This window comes from Lemur catta, chromosome 20 (genome assembly GCF_020740605.2).
Source record: "Lemur catta isolate mLemCat1 chromosome 20, mLemCat1.pri, whole genome shotgun sequence".
NCBI lineage: Eukaryota > Metazoa > Chordata > Mammalia > Primates > Lemuridae > Lemur > Lemur catta.
Genome location: NC_059147.1, coordinates 18,575,964 through 18,593,926, shown reverse-complemented (window position 1 = coordinate 18,593,926; position 17,963 = coordinate 18,575,964). Strand labels below are relative to the sequence as shown.

At 43.0% G+C, this 17,963-nt stretch overlaps 1 protein-coding gene across 3 annotated transcripts in view; it reads right to left on the bottom strand.

Annotated features, from left to right (window-relative positions):
• Window positions 1-629: 629 nt before the first annotated feature.
• PDPR (pyruvate dehydrogenase phosphatase regulatory subunit) overlaps window positions 630-17,963 on the bottom strand; it is a 36,538-nt gene continuing 19,204 nt past the window's right edge. For 2 of the 3 annotated variants that reach the window (XM_045533959.1, XM_045533960.1), the window contains 11 exons: window positions 17,519-17,668; window positions 15,000-15,192; window positions 13,322-13,446; window positions 10,956-11,111; window positions 10,640-10,773; window positions 10,134-10,282; window positions 9,538-9,650; window positions 7,568-7,662; window positions 6,068-6,157; window positions 2,411-2,593; window positions 630-1,181 (listed from right to left, as the gene is read on the bottom strand). In XM_045533959.1, coding sequence (XP_045389915.1) covers window positions 777-1,181; window positions 2,411-2,593; window positions 6,068-6,157; window positions 7,568-7,662; window positions 9,538-9,650; window positions 10,134-10,282; window positions 10,640-10,773; window positions 10,956-11,111; window positions 13,322-13,446; window positions 15,000-15,192; window positions 17,519-17,668 — 1,793 coding nt within the window. In that variant the 3' untranslated portion in view covers window positions 630-776. The remainder of the gene's footprint in view (window positions 1,182-2,410; window positions 2,594-6,067; window positions 6,158-7,567; window positions 7,663-9,537; window positions 9,651-10,133; window positions 10,283-10,639; window positions 10,774-10,955; window positions 11,112-13,321; window positions 13,447-14,999; window positions 15,193-17,518; window positions 17,669-17,963) is intronic. The other variant, XM_045533961.1, reaches the window with a different exon arrangement.

The window sequence follows — 17,963 nt, the reverse complement described above, 5'->3', positions numbered from 1 at the left end:
GTTGTACTTTCTGAGGTCAGATCCTTTCAGGTAGGAAAAGCAACACAAAAGGCAACATGGTTTTTCCCTTTCAAACACTGTGGCTTACTCGTTTACTTAGCTAAAAAAGAAAAAAACAACCTTATTCTAGAGATTAGCAAGAGATGAAGAAAATTACAGGCAGGCTGTCCTAGCCCAAAGTCTGCTAACTGGTTCCACAGGGAGGATGAGGATGGTGCCAAGTTAACGGCTTGTCTCTGCTACAGACCAGACAAGGTCCACGCGCTGCCTCTCGTCAGTGAGGTAGATGATCATCCTCTTGCCAGAGTCATCAGGCGCCAACCCACAGCACAGTGGAACAGGAGTATGAGCTGCCTGGCTAAAAGGCACAAGCTATTCCACATGGCTGCACCGGACACACAGCACCCCCAACGAAATGAACAGGTTACTTGAAATCAGCTGTCACTGTAACCCACTTCCACAGTGGAGCTTGCTCCTGTACTGCCTGTCAGACATACTTCCTGCCACCATGGGAGTCTGAGCGGAGGGGAGGGAAGGAAGGAATAGCCCAGAGTGAGTATTAGGAAGGGGAATGCAAAAGGAGAAGGAAAAGATGGGAGGACAAGAGAGGCTGCAAAGCAAAAAGTTTAAAAGTAGGTAAATTTCAAAATTATATCAGGGAGATTAAGAGATGGGAGGCAAAGGTTCGATAAAGAGGGATGGAGTCAGACGGAAGAGAAGCTCCGAGGTGATGCTTCTCCGGGATAAGATAGCGGGGAGGTGAAACTGCCATGGCCTTATTTCCCATGCAAGTCACTCAGCTCCACGTCATCCTTTCGGCGCTTGTGGGTATAGACGGAGGCGACAGGGTAGAGCTTGGCCTTGGCTTGGAACCGGTGTCCCCCGATGTCAATCTCATACTCTCCCCGGTTGATAAAATCTGCTGTCACCACCTGCTCTTCCCCAGTGTCCTCGGAAAAATTGTGCACAAAGCCCAGGCAAACGTGGCGCTCCATGGTGTAGCTATAGGCACTGCTGGTGGTGTTGCCAACATACTGCCCATTCCGGTAAATGGGCTCTCCCCACCACGGCCAAAGGTCTAGGTCTGTGTCGTGGTCATCCAGGATGAACATAGTGAAGCGTTTATATACCCCATTCTGCTTCTGATGCAGCAGGGCGTCCCGACCAATGAAATCCATGCCCTAAGAAAGAAAGGAACTGCTGAAATATGCATCGACATGCCAGTCCTTGGCATAAGAAGCAACGCCATGGGAAGGGTCTCTGCTAGTGTCACTGCAGTGGGACGCAGCAACCTTCCAAAATACTACCCCTTCTACCCCCATCCCGCAGCTTTTGGGAAATGGTGCACTTTCTACCATGTGGAAAACTGCATTCACAACATAAAAGATACCCTCAAGAACTTTTGTAACAACAGAGGTACGTACTTTTCTTTTTCTATTTTATAAACACAGATTTTACTCACAAGACCACATAGAACGAAAGCATTTTGGAAGAAAACTCAAGACTCAAAAATAATTGCTAGAATCATTTTAGAAAATGTGTTTAATATAATCCCAATAAAAACTCTGTGCATATGCATATACTAAAAAAAAAGACTAGCATAAAATAAACTATTAACAGTGATTATCTCTGAATAGATAAAATACGGGTGATTTTAAATTTCTTCTTTATATTTTCCCACTTTCCAAAATGAGTTATTTATTATTTTTATATCAGAGAAAAATCATTACATGTAATCGCTCAAAAAGAATACTGTAGATCTATGGTACTCCTAAGGAAAAACTGCCAAGGTTTTGTTAAATAAAATAAGCAATGTGTGATATAGCAAGCATGTGGTATTCCACCATTTAGGTCAAAAAAGTGGGGAGGGGACATTATACTTAAGCATGTTTGCACTACACTGACACCCTCTAAAAGGGAGGACAAGGGGCTTTGCCTGGAAAGATCAGATGGGCTCAGAGGTGGAAAACACACTCACTTTTCATGGAACGTTCTCTTGAACTATGATTTTTTCTAAAAAAATCATGTTCATATATTACTTAAAAAGAAAAAAACTACAAAATTAGGCAGCTGACTGACTATAAGACAACTAATTTCTACAAATATTTGTGGCATGTTAATGAATCACCATACTCAACTCAGAAAAACTTCCCAGAATGCACTCAGTCTTTTGAGAGCAAAGCCCAGGACATAAGTATTATCTATTACGTTCTCACATGAAGATGTTTTATCCCAGAGATAGTGTTTTCATTCTAAGGACACCTGAATCCTCATTATTCACTTGACGCTCTCACTGAGGCCTCAATCTTTTCACATTGTTCCTGCCCTATCAGCTCTTCTTCCTACTCCAGTGCAGATTTCACTACTTAGGAAGCTGAATGACAGACTGGAGTTTGGATAAACATGGTACCTTATCTAATTTCACGCGAGACTCTCGTCCACATTCAAGAGGCGTGGTGAGGGTGTTTAAATCCTGACCCCAGAAGGCAAAGAACTTCTCAATTCGGAGACTGCGAAGGGCATAATACCCAGCATTGCGGATTCCGTATTTCTGCCCAACACTCATCACTTCATTGTATACATGCAGGGCATACTACAGGGAGAGATGAAAGGTTAGTTACCAGCATACCTTCAGAATTAAACCCGTAACGTGTCTGCAAGTGCTGATGGCTCACATTATTAACATGAACAAGGGAGAAGGCTGTATTTGACTCCCAGGACGTCTCATCCTCAATAAACCAAAGCACTAGGGCCCAGGAATAATGAATCACCCCAACCCAGACTATAAACTCCACGAAAGCAGGATCCACATCTTTTCATTTCTCTAAAATGTCTCTTAGAGGCCAGGCACAGTGGCTCACACCTGTAATCCCAGAACTTTGGGAGGCTGAGGAGGGAGGATCACTTCAGGACAGGAATTTAAGACCACACCGGGCAACATAGCAAGACATGGTTTCAGGTATGGTAGTACATGGCTATAGTCCCAGCTACTCAGGAGGCTGGGGCAGGAGGATTGCTTGAGCCTAGGAGTTCAAGGTTACAGTGAGCTATAACGATGTCACTGAACTCTAGCCTAGTGACAGAGTGAGACCCTGTCTCAAAAAAATAAAAAAAAAATAAAGGCATACCATATTCTCTGATTGTAAGATCCAAAATGTCAAAAGAAGGTCAATTCTCCTTAATTCATAAATATAACACAACCTAAAAAATACCACGTAGGTGTTTTTTTAAATCAGATAATTATCAAGTTCACAAGGGAAAATAAGGAAGACTTGTTCTTTTTTTCCAGAGTTTTTCAATATAAGGGAGGATAAGCAATACCAAATATCAAAATATATGATAAAGACTCAATAATTAAGTGTGGTTCTGGACCATAAACAGAAAGACCAATGGAACAGAATATAAAGCCCAGAAATAAACTCAAATACCTGTAGGAATTTAGTATCTGATAAAGGTAGATTCTCAAGTCAAATGGGTATCCATATGAAAAAAATAAAGTTTGATTCATGCCTTGTAACATGCACCAAGAAACACTGCAAAAGGATCAAGCATTTGTTTTTTTTAAAAAAAGCTAAAATCATCAACAATTAAAAAAACTATAGAAGCACCAGAAGAAAACTGGAAGTTTTTTTAACAGAGGAGAGTAGTCTGAATTGGGTTGTGAGGTCCCCGTTTGGGGTATCTTACTTCAGCCACTGAACTCACTTTGCCGGTCGAGTCTATTCCAACTTCTGCATCCACCAGGCCCCTCCCCAGGGGTGGGGTCCACACCATCTCCTGCCCAGTCTGACCTTGTGCAGGCAGAGCCCTGTTCCCTGGGAACTCATCACCCCGTGGGAGAGCCCTGTTAGGGCTCTTCTGGCCCTAGTCCCAGACCTTCCCAAGGGTACAGTGGTGTGACACACTCAGCTCATGGCCCCAGTGGAAAAAGTGTATAACCTTGGAGGGAGGAAGTCCCTTGTAATGAATAAAACTCTAGAAGTCACAAAAGAAGAAGAGACTGATCAATTCAAGTACATAAAAATAAAACAAATTTTCTGAAATGTATGAAACATTTTCCATAATAAAAAGTAAACTGAAAAAACCCTTCTGTGTGGCAAAAAACCCACAAGTCAAAAGACAAATGACAAACTGGAAAAAATATATTTGTAATTCAATACTAAGGGCTGTTTGATACAAAAAGCATGCCTAGAAATTGATAAAACGATCAATAATCCAGTAGAAAAATGGACAAAGGATATGATCAGAAAACTCATTAATGAAAGATTTACTGAGCATTTACTATTTGCCAAGTACTCCTCTAAGTGATAGGGACATAAAAGTTAACAGGGTAATCTGATGAACAAAATAAATATTATTATTAGACAGTGGTATGTGTGGTAGAGAAAAATAAAAGGCAAAGAGGACAGGGAGACCTGGAGCAGGCCCTGCAACTGAAATATGGTCCCACTGAGAAAGTGACATACGAATAGAACCAAAGGAGGTGAGGCTGTGAGCTTAGGAGAATTTATTTGGGGAAGGACATGCCAAAGGACAGAGGATAGCAGGTGTAAGGGCCCTGAGGTAGAAGCATGTCTAGCATGTTCCAAGACAAGCAGGAGTGAGAGAGGCAGAGAAGACAGGACAAAATGAGAAGCAACAGGGTGGAGAATGGGCAGGCAGCCTGTGTGGGGCCCTACAGGTTGGTTGTTACTTGGAATGAGATGGGTTTTGAAAAGTCACCCAACTTCATTCCCAAGGGAAACTCAAACTGCACTGACAAACTATTTTGTACCTATCAGACTGCAAAAACTTGAAGTTTGACAACGCTATGTGCTGGTAGTACAATAAGGGAAAGGCCATTCTTATACACTGCAGACATTTTTTATAACAGCAAAGGACTGGAAACATCATAAATGTCTACTTAGTACCAGACTGGTTAAAAAAAATTATGATTCAGCCATATGATGGAATACTATGCCACTGTTACAAAATAAAGAAAAAAAGAGGCCGGGCATGGTTGCGCACACCTATAATCCCAGCACTGTGAGAAACTGGGGCAGGAGGATCGCTTGAGGCCAGGCATTCAAGACCAGCCTGAGCAACATAGTAAGACCCTGTCTTTATAAAAAAACTAAAAAAATCAGCCAGTGTAGTGGCATGTACCTGTAGTCCCAGCTACTCAGGAAGTTGAGGCAGGAGGACTGCTTGGACCCAGGAGTTCAAGGCTGCAGTGAGCTATGATCGTGCCACTGCATTCCAGCCTGGGTGACAGAGTGAGATTCTGTCTCAAAAAAACAAAAACAAAACAAAAAAAAGAGCGGGCCAACACAGGAAGATTTGTAAGATAAATTATTAAGTGAAATTAAAAAACCAGATGCAGGCCGGGTGTGGTGGCTCACGCTTGTAATCCTAGCACTCTGGGAGGCCGAGGCGGGTGGATAGCTCAAGGTCAGGAGTTCAAGACCAGCCTGAGCAAGAGCGAGACCCTGTCTCTACTAAAAAAGGAAAGAAATTATCTGGCCAACTAAAATATATATAGAAAAAATTAGCCAGGCATGGTGGCACATGCCTGTAGTCCCAGCTACTCGGGAGGCTGAGGCAGTAGGATCGCTTAAGCCTAGGAGTTTGAGGTTGCTGTGAGCTAGGCTGATGCCACGGCACTCACTCTAGCCCGGGCAACAAAGCGAGCCTCTGTCTTAAAAAAAAAAAACCAAAAACCAAAAACCAGATGTAGAACAGCAGTACGCTGCCATTGGTGTTTTCCAAAAGTGGGCTAAAAGTATGTCTGGGAATTTGCTTTCACGTGCCTAAACATCTGATATGACATATAAAAATAATACTAATGTCACTGGTGGTGGTTGGTGAGAACTGGTTAGGTGGCACTGAATACTTTTTAAATATATAATCTATTCAAAAGAAATCAAATGACTTACTTAAAAATTGTAAAATCTCTTCAGTGCAGCCTACCACAGTCCCCAAGGCCCCATCAGATACTCTCCAAACCTGCCAGTGCAGGCCTGGCAGGGCCAGCACACCTCCTGGCAGCTCAGGGAAGGAAGGCAGAGGCGAGCCCTCCGTATCTCACCTCTATGGGGATGTACAGCATGAATCCTGGCTCTCCCGTGTGAGTCATACTCATCACCCGGATCCCATTTGCGTAGCCCACGCTCATCTCCTGCAGAGACAAAGGGACCAAGTCAGCGTGGGGACTCTGCAGGGGCTGCGGCACTCACGCAGGCTGGTCCAGGGAAGGACTGCCTGAGGGACACCCCTCCTTAATGCTGCGCCCTTTGTTTAACCTTCAAGGAGATACATGTCAATGAAAGAATTTCATCCTGAAAATGGTCTGGTTCCAGGTGCTGAGGGGCACTGAGAACGGCACGCAGCTGCTGCAGCACCTCTTCTCACCTATGATGTCACCACTTCAGGAGTTTTAGGCCAGCTGATGGCGGAAAGTGGAGGCCAAAAGTCTTTGACAAGCACAAAATATTTCTCTTTGCAAAGTCTCTTTGCTAAAGACTGTGTTAGTCAGAGGTCTCAGGAGCAATGAAGACCAGGCAAGTGTCTTCTCTGAGGGACTCTGCAGACAAATCCTGGCCATTTGCCACACAAAAGATGATGCCTGATGTGCACGGACATGATTCACCTGCTACCGTGGGGCAAAGACCTGGCTTCTAAATTTCGAAACATGTGACAGCAGCTCAGCTCCCTAACGGGGGCCACTGATGCAACCGTCATTCCTATAACAGAAAGTGAAAAGTCCCAGATAGCACGGGAGCAAACTGCTTCCATAGGAAGCCCCCACGACCGGCACTCGCCAGGTGCAAGCGTACGGATCACTCCTTCAAGCAGCGGCGGGAACACTGTGAGGGGGTCTGCTGACGGCTAACAATGGAGAGTTTTCTGTTGCTTTCACTCTGCCTTGGAGAAGGAACTGTAAAATAATTTGCAGGTGGATCCCAACTTCGGTTTTAACTTCAAAGAGCCTCCGTCAGTAATTGTCTGGAAGGTGCTGGTTATAGGTTGCCAAAGTATCACTTTGGACCTCTCTAATCTGCTTCTAAACTGCTTCGTAGAGGGAATTCAGTTATCACTGCTTTTATTCAGTTATAGTTTATTTCATTTAGTTATAGTGGCCACTTATAGGAAAGAAAATTATTTAAATTGATTAGGAATTGAACTACACCATTTCCTCCCTGAAGATGCCACATACACAGAGGATACTCTGCGTATAAAAAAGAAGATGCACTGACTCCATGGAGAGAAGCGGCCTGACCTCGAATGGCACTTTTTGGTGTCAGTGTCATAATCCTGGAACCTAAAATTTTGATCTACTGCTACAGAAACCAGTAAATATCAGACTTCACCTTCACTGAAGCTAAATTCACTTCAAAGGTATCCTAATGCTTATCAAATAAGGAGGCTTGAAGGGTGAAAAATAAATTTACTCAGTCATTTTGCTTGTCTAGTAAAGGTTAGAATACTCTTCATGGGTGTTAACACCATAGTAAGAATATGTAACTGCTGCCACTATAAAAGAAATGTTCCCTGCCCATTTGAAAAACAGAACTTTACTAGCACCCACCTTGCAAAAGAGACTTGGGAAGTGGTCTGGAGTCATAGGCGCATAGGACAACTCGGACAGCACATCCACAGCGCGAGGGCCAATCAGATTGAGGGCTAAACAGGAAAGAACGAGAGATGACTAGCCTCTCCAAGTGAAGGGCTAAGCCAGTGGGAAAGGTCTGTTCTGGACTTGCTCACCAGGCCTGGGTGCTAAGACCACCAAAGCATCCCTTTGCTTAGGCAATCCAGGGTTGGACACCAAGCACCCTGATTCTGTCAAATACACCTCTGCTGACAGGCCTGCTAGATGCTACTGACGGTGCTGGCAGGAGAGCGCCTGGGTAGATTGTTTCCTTTCCCTGGCACCCAGGAAGACAACATTCCACAGCCTCCTCTGCAGTTAGATTAGGATCATGAGACCAAGACCTGGCCAATGGGACACGAGCCTACTTCCAGGGCTGGCCATACCTCCCCTTGCACAATTCCCATTCTCTTCTTTCTCCTTCCCAGGTGGCTACGTGATTGAAGAAGCCCCAATCCCAAATCAGTATCTGGAGAAGAGCTGCCGCCCAACCCCCTGCCCCAGCCTGATGCCTGTGACAGCAGCTTGCACTAAATTACCCATCAACCACTCTCATACAGGTTAGAACACAACTTTTGTCCTAGAAGATTCTGCCAACCTGGTAGCAAGAAGTTAATCACTCCAAGGAAGTGAAAATGAAGGCCTGGGAGATTAAATGCTGGTGGGGCAGAGGGGTAGGAATTAGGTAGGTGGCAGGGAGGAAGGGCGGGAGGCCTAAACCTAGAATGGGCAGGTAGAAGAGGAGGGGCTGCTCCCCAACGGGACTGCTGACGAGGAGATAATCAGGAAATTAAGTCACCCTTAAAAATTATGTACTCATTAAAAACAACGATACATAGAAATTTTGAAGAAAATATTACTTAGGTAATAGATACAAAAAGACTTTAAGAAATTTTTTATTCCTTCAACAAATACTTGAACTCTTACATGCTTGCTGTAGGGGATGTAGAAGTGAACAAAACACAGAAGCCAAAGCACTAACTCATCTCACACCTCACCTATAAAAAGCGAGAAAGTGTTAGAGGTCGGTCTTCTACGACCAGCAAGCCTCTTCTCCACTAACTCTGACATTCTTTTTTTTTTTTTGAGACAGAGTCTCACTTTGTTGCCCGGGCTAGAGTGAGTGCCGTGGCGTCAGCCTAGCTCACAGCAACCTCAAACTTCTGGGCTTAAGTGATCCTACTGCCTCCGCCTCCCAAGTAGCTGGGACTACAGGCATGCGCCACCATGCCTGGCTAATTTTTTCTATATATATTTTTAGTTGGCCAGATAATTTCTTTCTATTTTTAGGAGAGACGGGGTCTCACTCAGGCTGGTCTCGAACTCCTGACCTTGAGCGATCCACCCACCTCGGCCTCCCAGAGGGCTAGGATTACAGGCGTGAGCCACCATGCCCGGCCCATTTTTTTTTTTTTTTTTGAGATAGTCTCGCTCTGTTGCCCGGGCTAGAGTGCCGTGGCGTCAGCCTAGCTCACAGCAACCTCAAACTCCTGGGCTCAAGCGATCCTTCTGCCTCAGCCTCCCGAGCAGCTGGGACTACAGGCATGTACCACCATGCCCAGCTAATTTTTTCTATATATATTTTTAGCTGGCCAGATAATTTCTTCTATTTTTAGTAGAGACGGGGTCTCACTCTTGCTCAGGCTGGTCACGAACTCCTGACCTCGAGCGATCCACCCGCCTTGGCCTCCCAGAGTGCTAGTGCTAGGATTACAGGCATGAGCCACCGCGCCCGGTATGACATTCATTTTTGAAAGTCAAATGTAACAAAGGAAAATGTAGAAGCCACCTGGATCTGCTGGTCTTTTTTTTTCTTTTTTTTTTTTTTTCTTTACGCTTTTTTCAGTCCAAGTTGATCTATCTGCTGGCTTTTTCCTCACTTGGCTGACCCCAGAAGGCCCCCTTACCAGTGTATTTCCAGGTGACATCTTCCAGAAGCAGGTTGCTGTCCTCTGGCATGTGTTTCTTAAGCCAGGCCCAGCAGTGGACCTGCTGGTCAGTTGGAGAGATCATGAAGAAACTGAAAGTGAGAGCCCAAAATAATCAACACCAGGCGGCAGGAAAAGGATCAGGAAGCAATCAAGTTCTCATCCAGTTTCAAAGCAATGAGAAGAATACTGGGAAATGATCTCTTGGCTTTCACACAGGGCCAGCAGCACCATTCTAGGACATACCACATAAAGACAAAACAGAAAATTCTGGCTTCCCGTTAGTACCAAGACATTATACAGACGTAATAACATAAGATATGGCATATTCTCTCAGTAGGGTAACTAACTCTCTAACACTAGTTTTACATAAACTAGCGGGTTTCTTCTTTTCTTTGCCTGGTGATTTCTTTCTATTTAGGGTTGCTAATGAACTGACTGTGAGTTCAAGAAATGGTTTTTTGGTCCCTGGGATAATTATGATTTCTCAGAGAAGACTGTTAGGTGCTCTGTTACAGCAGCCTTAAGGAATCAGTATGTTGGAGGGAGCAGAGTGGGATGGCAGCTAACCTCACCTGCGCTTGCTCAGTCGTGCTATGCTGCAGTCATTTTCATACCCTCCACCATCGTTGAGCATGCCGGTATGCACAATGTGGCCCACGGGTACATCCAGGTCATTGGAGAAGAGGTACTGCAGGACTTCTAATGCCTGATCCCCTGTGGACTGCAGGGTTAGAGAACAAAGCAGAGAGAGTAAGCACCAGAGCACTCAGATAGGTAACATGGCCCGACTAGCAATGAGCCTTGCTGAGAAAATTCAATGAGCCAGTACCCACGTGGCAGTATTTGTAGATTTACTTTATAACAAGAAGCTCCGGGGAAAGCTGGCTATTGAATCTTATGATAAATGGGCCACTCTAGGCAAATGAAAACCAAGAAACAAAGAGCTAAAAAATGTTAAAATACAGAGGAAACACTAAAACATACCAGAATTCTTAGGGAATTGGTTTTGAAGGGACAGATGAACAACAGGAGGCATTTCATAAATAATTAATCTATTATTTGGTTCCCCAATACTTACCGTTATCTCAAACTTTGTGAAAGAAGACATATCGATGACACACACCGCTTCCTTACAGCACTTGACTTCAGACTCCACGATGTCAAACCAATCTGGCTTATAGAAAGTCTTGCTCTGCTCCAGCGACAGGAGGTCTATGGAAGAGAGAAAAGAAGAGGACTGGGGTGTGTCCCTGTATAGTTTAGTACAGTCTAACAGGTTTTTATTATTTGTTCTTCCAGGAACACATTCTAGTTTATGCATTTAAAAATAAGTTTTATTAATCCCCAGGACAAAAGAAAAAAAAATGAACTCAAACGAGAATGTCACTTCTTACCCTTGTCAGGTGGAACAAAGTACTTTGGCCTCTCAAATCCATGTTTCTCCATCCACCTGGCCCCTTGTGCATCCAACCGGTCATAGAGAGGAGACGTGCGTAACTGCCTACCAGTCTGGAAGTCCCAACGGGGAACCTTCAAGTCATACATCAGAGCTAGAACAGACAAGAGCAGTCTATGAAAGCCCAAGACACAGATTTCAGAGCTGAGTATCCAACATCCAATAGACTCTGGAGTTGTTCCTATTCAAAAGAGCATAATTTCCAGGCTGATACAGCCTAATTTGTCGAATATTACCCAGTATAACAGGCATGCTCCAGAAGAAAGGACAATATTACAAGAGCTGGTGTTATCCCTCCATAAAGTTATATAGCTGTGAGTCACAAAATGACTCTCAGTCCTTAATCACTTTTATAGTTCCCAATTAGTAGGTAGAAACAATGGGAGAAAGGCCATAGTTCTAAACCTTGCTAAGCCCCATAGCAGAGATGAAGGTTATATATAAGTGGGACACAGGTGGGAAAAAAGTGTGGAAAAAGTGGCACTTGACTCTTCACGGCACCTGTGCTGTTAGGATCTCAGACCTGTTAGAGACATCTCTTCTCTGATATTTAACCCATTTCTGAAGTGAAAGGGTATGTATCATACCTTGATTTGGTGGCTCTGAAATCTGAAAGGTTGCACTGTATTGTCCCAATGACATTATTCACATAACAAAGCTAGGGTCAGAATTCATTTCTCTTAATGTCCAATCTGTAACAGCAATAAGTAAAAAAAGCCGAAAGAGAGCGATCTCTAGTCCCTTCCAAAGAGAAGACCTGACCTCACACCATTCTAACAAAAAGTGGGGGGAGGCTGGGAGGTGCAGAAGAAAGCCGCACTGGGTTCCTTGCATTGTGCCAATTTCAACCTCCTGAGACTTTAGGTTCTACTTTCCCCTTCCCCATTTTCTATCATGCCTGCAATTTCTACTTTATGCAACTCAAAGAAGGCCACCAAAAGTGTCATATCACCAAGGAGGTTCTAAAGTAACTATGGCTGGGGAAATCTAGACTTACAATCCCTTCAACATTTTAGCCAAAATATTTGCTAAAATTTCAGAACCTTAGCAGTTAAACTCACTGCTGCTAGGTCCTTCTTCTCCCATGGATGTAAGTTCTTTGCCACAGGCCAACAGTGAGTACTCAGGCATTAAAGGCAATTCAAAGGTCTCACCACGAACGTCATCCAGCTACTAAACCAATATTTCATTTGTAACCATGAATGGTGGTTACAGCCAATGTAGTAATTTAGTCTTATTTTTTTTTGGAGACAGAGTATCACTGTCGCCTGGGCTAGAGTGCCGTGGCATCAGCTTAGCTCTCAGCAACCTCAAACTCTTGGGCTCAAGTAAATCCTACTGCCTCAGCCTCCCGAGTAGCTAGGACTACAGGCATGTGCCACCATGCCTGGTTAATTTTTTCTATATATTTTTTAGTTGTCCAGCTAATTTTCTTTCTATTTTTAGTAGAGACGGGGTCTCGCTCTTGCTCAGGCTGATTTCAAACTCCTGACCTCAAGTGATCCTCCCACCTCAGCCTCCCAGAGTGCTAGGATTACAGGCGTGAGCCACCGCGCCCGGCCCAGTAACCTAGTCTTGAAAATAAACATGCCCCAAATACTTAGATACCACTTGGCAAAGTCAGAGAACAGTTCCTCAGTACAGGAAACGAAATTACATCCCATCAGAACCTATATGATTTGGTTCAATTCCTGATACAAAAGCTGTTTCTAAGGGCTTACTGGAAAATAAATCAGACAAGGCAGAATAACAAGTTAAGTTAAAATGAAGATGCCAATCCTTCAAAGTTGGAGGGAAGCAAGAACAAGGGGAATGAGAACACAAATGAATGTTTTGTATTTACATATAAGAAGCGATTTCCTATTTTGCTAGTCTATGATGGATGAATGATGAAAGTCATTCAGAGAAGCCTGAAGCTTTGAGCATAACTTGGTAAATTCTCTGCCCTGGAAAGAAAACAGTGATCTCAAAAACCAAGTGGAGACTGAGAGAGCATCACTTTGACATAGGGTCCTTCAAGGCAAACTGGAAAGGAGGCATCACTAGGAATATGGAAGCTGCCACATGTTACCTATAAATCCTATTCCACTTTCTTGTTCCCACAAGTAAACAAAGTACGATATGCCAAAGAAAATGTTCTGTAAATACCATGTGGAGCATAAAGCCCCTTACTCAGGACTGCAACAGTCAAACATCAGGAGCCCAACTCAAAGTTACTATTAAAAAACTAAGGAAAAATCTGCCCCCTCTGAATGACAAAACAGGCCAGCAGAAAGACACCAATTGGGATAAAGCTTCACTTACGCATAACTTCCATGACCCGGTGGCGCAGAAAGGTACGGCTGCTCTGGAGGGCTCCAAAACGTTTCAAGTCCAATTCCCAGACATTTTCTGAGGGATAACCATGCACCATCCATTCAGCGAGGTACCTGTTTAGATGACGGGTCAGGGTTGTTGGGCCTCAGATATGGTATTCAAGAGGATAAAAGCAATGCTCTACAAATCAAGAACCAACAGAATCAAAAGATCCTATATATATTGTCACAGAGCAGTTAAAACAATTCTGGGCAATTTTCTTAACTTGTTTGGAAGAAACAAAACATGGATCCATGTACAGCTCTCACAAGACCGCAATGAGGATTTTAGCTCTAATGATAAGATTCCCTAGAAAGTGGTTAAGATATAAGCAACATCTATGAAGAAATAGGACTAAAACACACATAGAAATGTACTTTAATTTATACACCCAATAGGTTATTTCTGTAAGACAGTCTCCTTGGGAGATTACACAGTTATCTGAAGACATCTCCTTTGCTCCAAATATTTTTGGCAACTCCTCTTCTGTAACTATTTTCAGAGTCATTTTACAAGTCACTCAAGAAAACTGGTCTCATTAATTAAAAAAAAAAATTGTGTTAAAATATATATAACATAAAATTTACCATCTTAACCATTTTTACACATATAGTTTAGTGATATTAAGTACATTCACACTGTTGTATAACCTTTACCACCATCTATCTCCAGAACTCTTTTTTTTTTTCTTTTTTATTTGAGACAGGGCTTCACTCTGTTGTCCAGGCTGGAGAGCAGCGGCATCATTACAGCTCACTGTAACCTCAGACTCCTGGGGGCTTACGTGTTCCACCTACCTTAGCCTGCCAAGTAGCTGAGATGACAACACACCCAGCTAATTTTTCTTTTCTTTTCTTTCTTTCTTTTCCTTCTTTCTTTCATTTCAATAGATTTAGGGGGTATAAGTGTTTTTTGTTACATGGATGTAATTTTTCTATTTTTTGTAGAGATGGGGGTCTCACTATATTGCCCAGGCTGGTCTCGAACTCTTAGCTTCAACTAATCCTGCCGCCTCGGCCTCCCAAAGTGCTAGGATTACAGGTGTGAGCCACCATGCCTGGCTTCCAGAACTCTTTTCGTCCTGCAAAACCAAAACTCTGTACCTGTAAACAATAACTTCCCACTTGCCCCTTCCCCTGGCAACCACCAGTGTACTTTCTGTCTCTATGAATCTGACTACTCTAGGTACCTCATATATGTGGAATCATACAGGGTTTGTTCTTTTGTGACTGACTTATTTTTTACGAGTACTTAATTTTTAAATAAAAATTTGTATTACCCAGCTTGATCACCTACCTCATTCAATACACTAGGCTACTTCCAAACTCACATACATACTCTGAAGACCAACATTTGTTACAACTGAAAAAGTACAAAAGAACATCCCATAGGCTCTGTGGCTAACTCTAAAAGAAGAGTTGCAAAACATTTTGCACAATGACATTTCTGTAATATGGGATAGCTTCCCATTCTTTGAAAGGGACGACTCTCAAATTACATGTATCTTATTATTATTATTAACATACTAGATTAAATGTATTATATACCATATTAATAAGTAATTCTAGAAGGCAAGCCCAGCAAGCTGACATATGTTCATAGCCAACTCCGAGTGAGAAAGACTTACTTCCCAGCTCCTCCACCAAATGAAAGGCCAGCAGAGTTCATTCCCGCCAGGACAAAGTAGCCCTGCACCACAGGAGACTCGCCCATGATGCACCTCATGTCTGGTGTGAAGGTCTCAGGGCAATTCACCAACTTCACGATCTCCAGAGTCTCCAACTCTGGCATCCTACGCAGGAGGGAACTCAACAGGGGCTCTGAGCGATAAAAATAAACCCAAACAGAGTTCTCACTTTTAAGGAATTAACAAACTTTCAACCTCTTCTACTTTGTACCCCGGTTTTTCAGAAAATCTCTTGGAAGAGATTTTTTGGAGAAAAGTCAACTGGGCCATTTATTAGAAAGCACAAAGCTTGGTGGAATTATAACCTGCAAAATGCTTGGCATAAAGACTGAGAAAAAAAGACACTCTGTAGAAAGGAAAGGAGCTACAGAATATCAAGAATACATTTGATTACAGATAATCATCTTGAAGGGGTCAGCATGAGTGAAAAGGCTCTTAAACAACTACCGAAGAGATTTCAATGAAAGGCAACGTTCTTCTACACTGGAGTAGCTGCAAAAGACAGATCCTCACCCTGTTTCAGAGCAAATCCACCACCTGGGCATAATCCTGTGGGACAGTGGTTACAGACAAAACCAGACTGGAGGTGGACGTTGGGTACATGGGGTTCACCACACTACTCTATTCACTTTTAAATGTTTGAAATGTGCCTTAATAAGAAGTTTATTTAAAAACAGAAAGCCCATCAAGGGTGAAAGGGAAATTCTTCATTAGAGATCCTTCCCCATCTTTTGAATTTAGAATCATGTGACTATCTTAATTATTCAATAAATAAAATTGTTCTTAAAAAAGTTATTAGCCCAGCACAGTGGCTCATACCTATAATCCCAGCACTTTAGGAGGTCAGGGCAGGAGGATCGCTTGAGCCCAGAAGTTCAAGACCAGTCTGGGTAACACAGTGAGCCCTCATCTCTACAAAAAATGTTTACAAATTAACCAGGCATAGTGGTGGCGCATGCCTGTAGTCCCCATCACTCAGGAGGCTGAGGCAGGAGAATCGCTTGAGCCCAGAAGCTCAAGGTCACAGTGTGCTATGATTGCACCACTGTACTCTAGACTGGGCAACAGAGTGAGACTCTTTCTAAAATAAAAAAAAAAATAATAATGAAGTTATTTAAAATTTTAGTGCTCAGCACTTCGGCAACACATATACTAAAACTGGAATGATACAGACAAGATTAGCATGGCCAAAAAAAAAATAAATTTTTAATGAATTACTACAGTAACAAAACAATTGTTTTCTTCTTCTTCTTTGAGACTGGGTCTCACTCTGTCACCTAGCCTGGTGTACAGTGGTGTCATCATAGCTCACTACAACCTCAAACTCCTGGGCTCAAGCAATCCTGCCTCAGCTTCCCTAGTAACTAGGACTATAGACATATGCCACCATGCCTGGCTAATTTTTCTGTATTTTGTAGAGACAGTCTCACACTTGCTCAAGCTGGTCTTAAACTTCCAGTCTCAAATGATTCTGTCTCAGCCTCCCAAAGTGAACAATTCTGTTTTCTAAAGAGTTCTTCAATTTTACATGAAATCCTACCAAAAGAAGGTCTCCCTTTTTTTTTTTTTGAGACAGAGTCTTGCTCTGTTGCCCGGGCTAGAGTGAGTGCCGTGGCATCAGCCTAGCTCACAGCAACCTCAAACTCCTGGGCTTAAGCGATCCTACTGCCTCAGCCTCCCGAGTAGCTGGGACTAGAGGCATGTGCCACCATGCCTAGCTAATTTTTTTTCTATATATATTTTTACTTGGCCAGATAATTTCTTTCTATTTTTAGTAGAGACGGGGTCTCGCTCTTGCTCAGGCTGGTCTCGAACTCCTGACCTTGAGCGATCCACCCACCTCGGCCTCCCAGAGTGCTAGGATTACAGGGGTGAGCCACCATGCCCGGTCTAGAAGGTCTCCCTTTAACCTAAAATTTCAGCAATGATTTTAGGTAAATAATGAGCCAAAAGTCTATTAACCAAAATTTTAGTTCCCTGAATTGGCTAATCAGTAACTGCATTCTTAGACCATGCAAATTCTGTAGACCATTCTCTGTAACCACTATTGTACCTCATTGGGTTGTTATAAATGTTAAATAAAGCATTATTCTTGAAATGATTTTTTGTTTTTTTTTGGAGACAGAGTCTTGCTCTGTCGCCCCAGGTAGAATGCAGTGGCATCATCACAGCTCACTGCAACCTCAAACTCCTGGGCTCAAGTGATCCTCCTGCCTCAGCCTCCAGAATAGCTGGGACTATAGGCGCCTGCCATGACACCTGGTTAATTTTTCTATTTTTCTTTTTTTTTAAGGAGAGACAAGTCTTGCTCTTGCTCAGGCTGAGCTGAGCTCAAGCAATCCTCCCACCTCAGCATACCAGAGTGCTAGGATTACAGGTGTGAGCCACTGAAGATGCTTTGAACAATGTAACATCTTAAACAAACATAAGGCATTATTGTTATAATCTAGTTCACACACCAAAGTGATCCCAGTCTTCCTGTAGATTCTGAATCTCCAGCTGATTCTTGCCCTCAGTGAAAATTGGTTTTGGGTTCTTCTCAAAGCCCCCAGATAAGATGCCACCCTGCCAGTTCCGAATATAAATTCTTCCATCAGCATCCACAACAGCTAAGGAAGAGAAATAACAAGGGAGCGTGGAGTAGAAGAAAAACACAAGGGTTTAGAGGCAAGCCAGCTTTCTAAGTGGACAGAAAAAGAAACAAACAAAAAACACCCATTAATGGCTTTGTTAATGAAATAGCATCCAAAGCACACAGGCATTCATTAGCTTTAAAACACCTTTCAAGGTCATGGGGGAGGATCCTCTCACTCAGACTTACAGTGGAGATTGTTTCTCTAATTATCTCTAACCTTACTAATTACCTAGAAGCTCTGACTAGTCCTCAGAACCAAACTATATAAC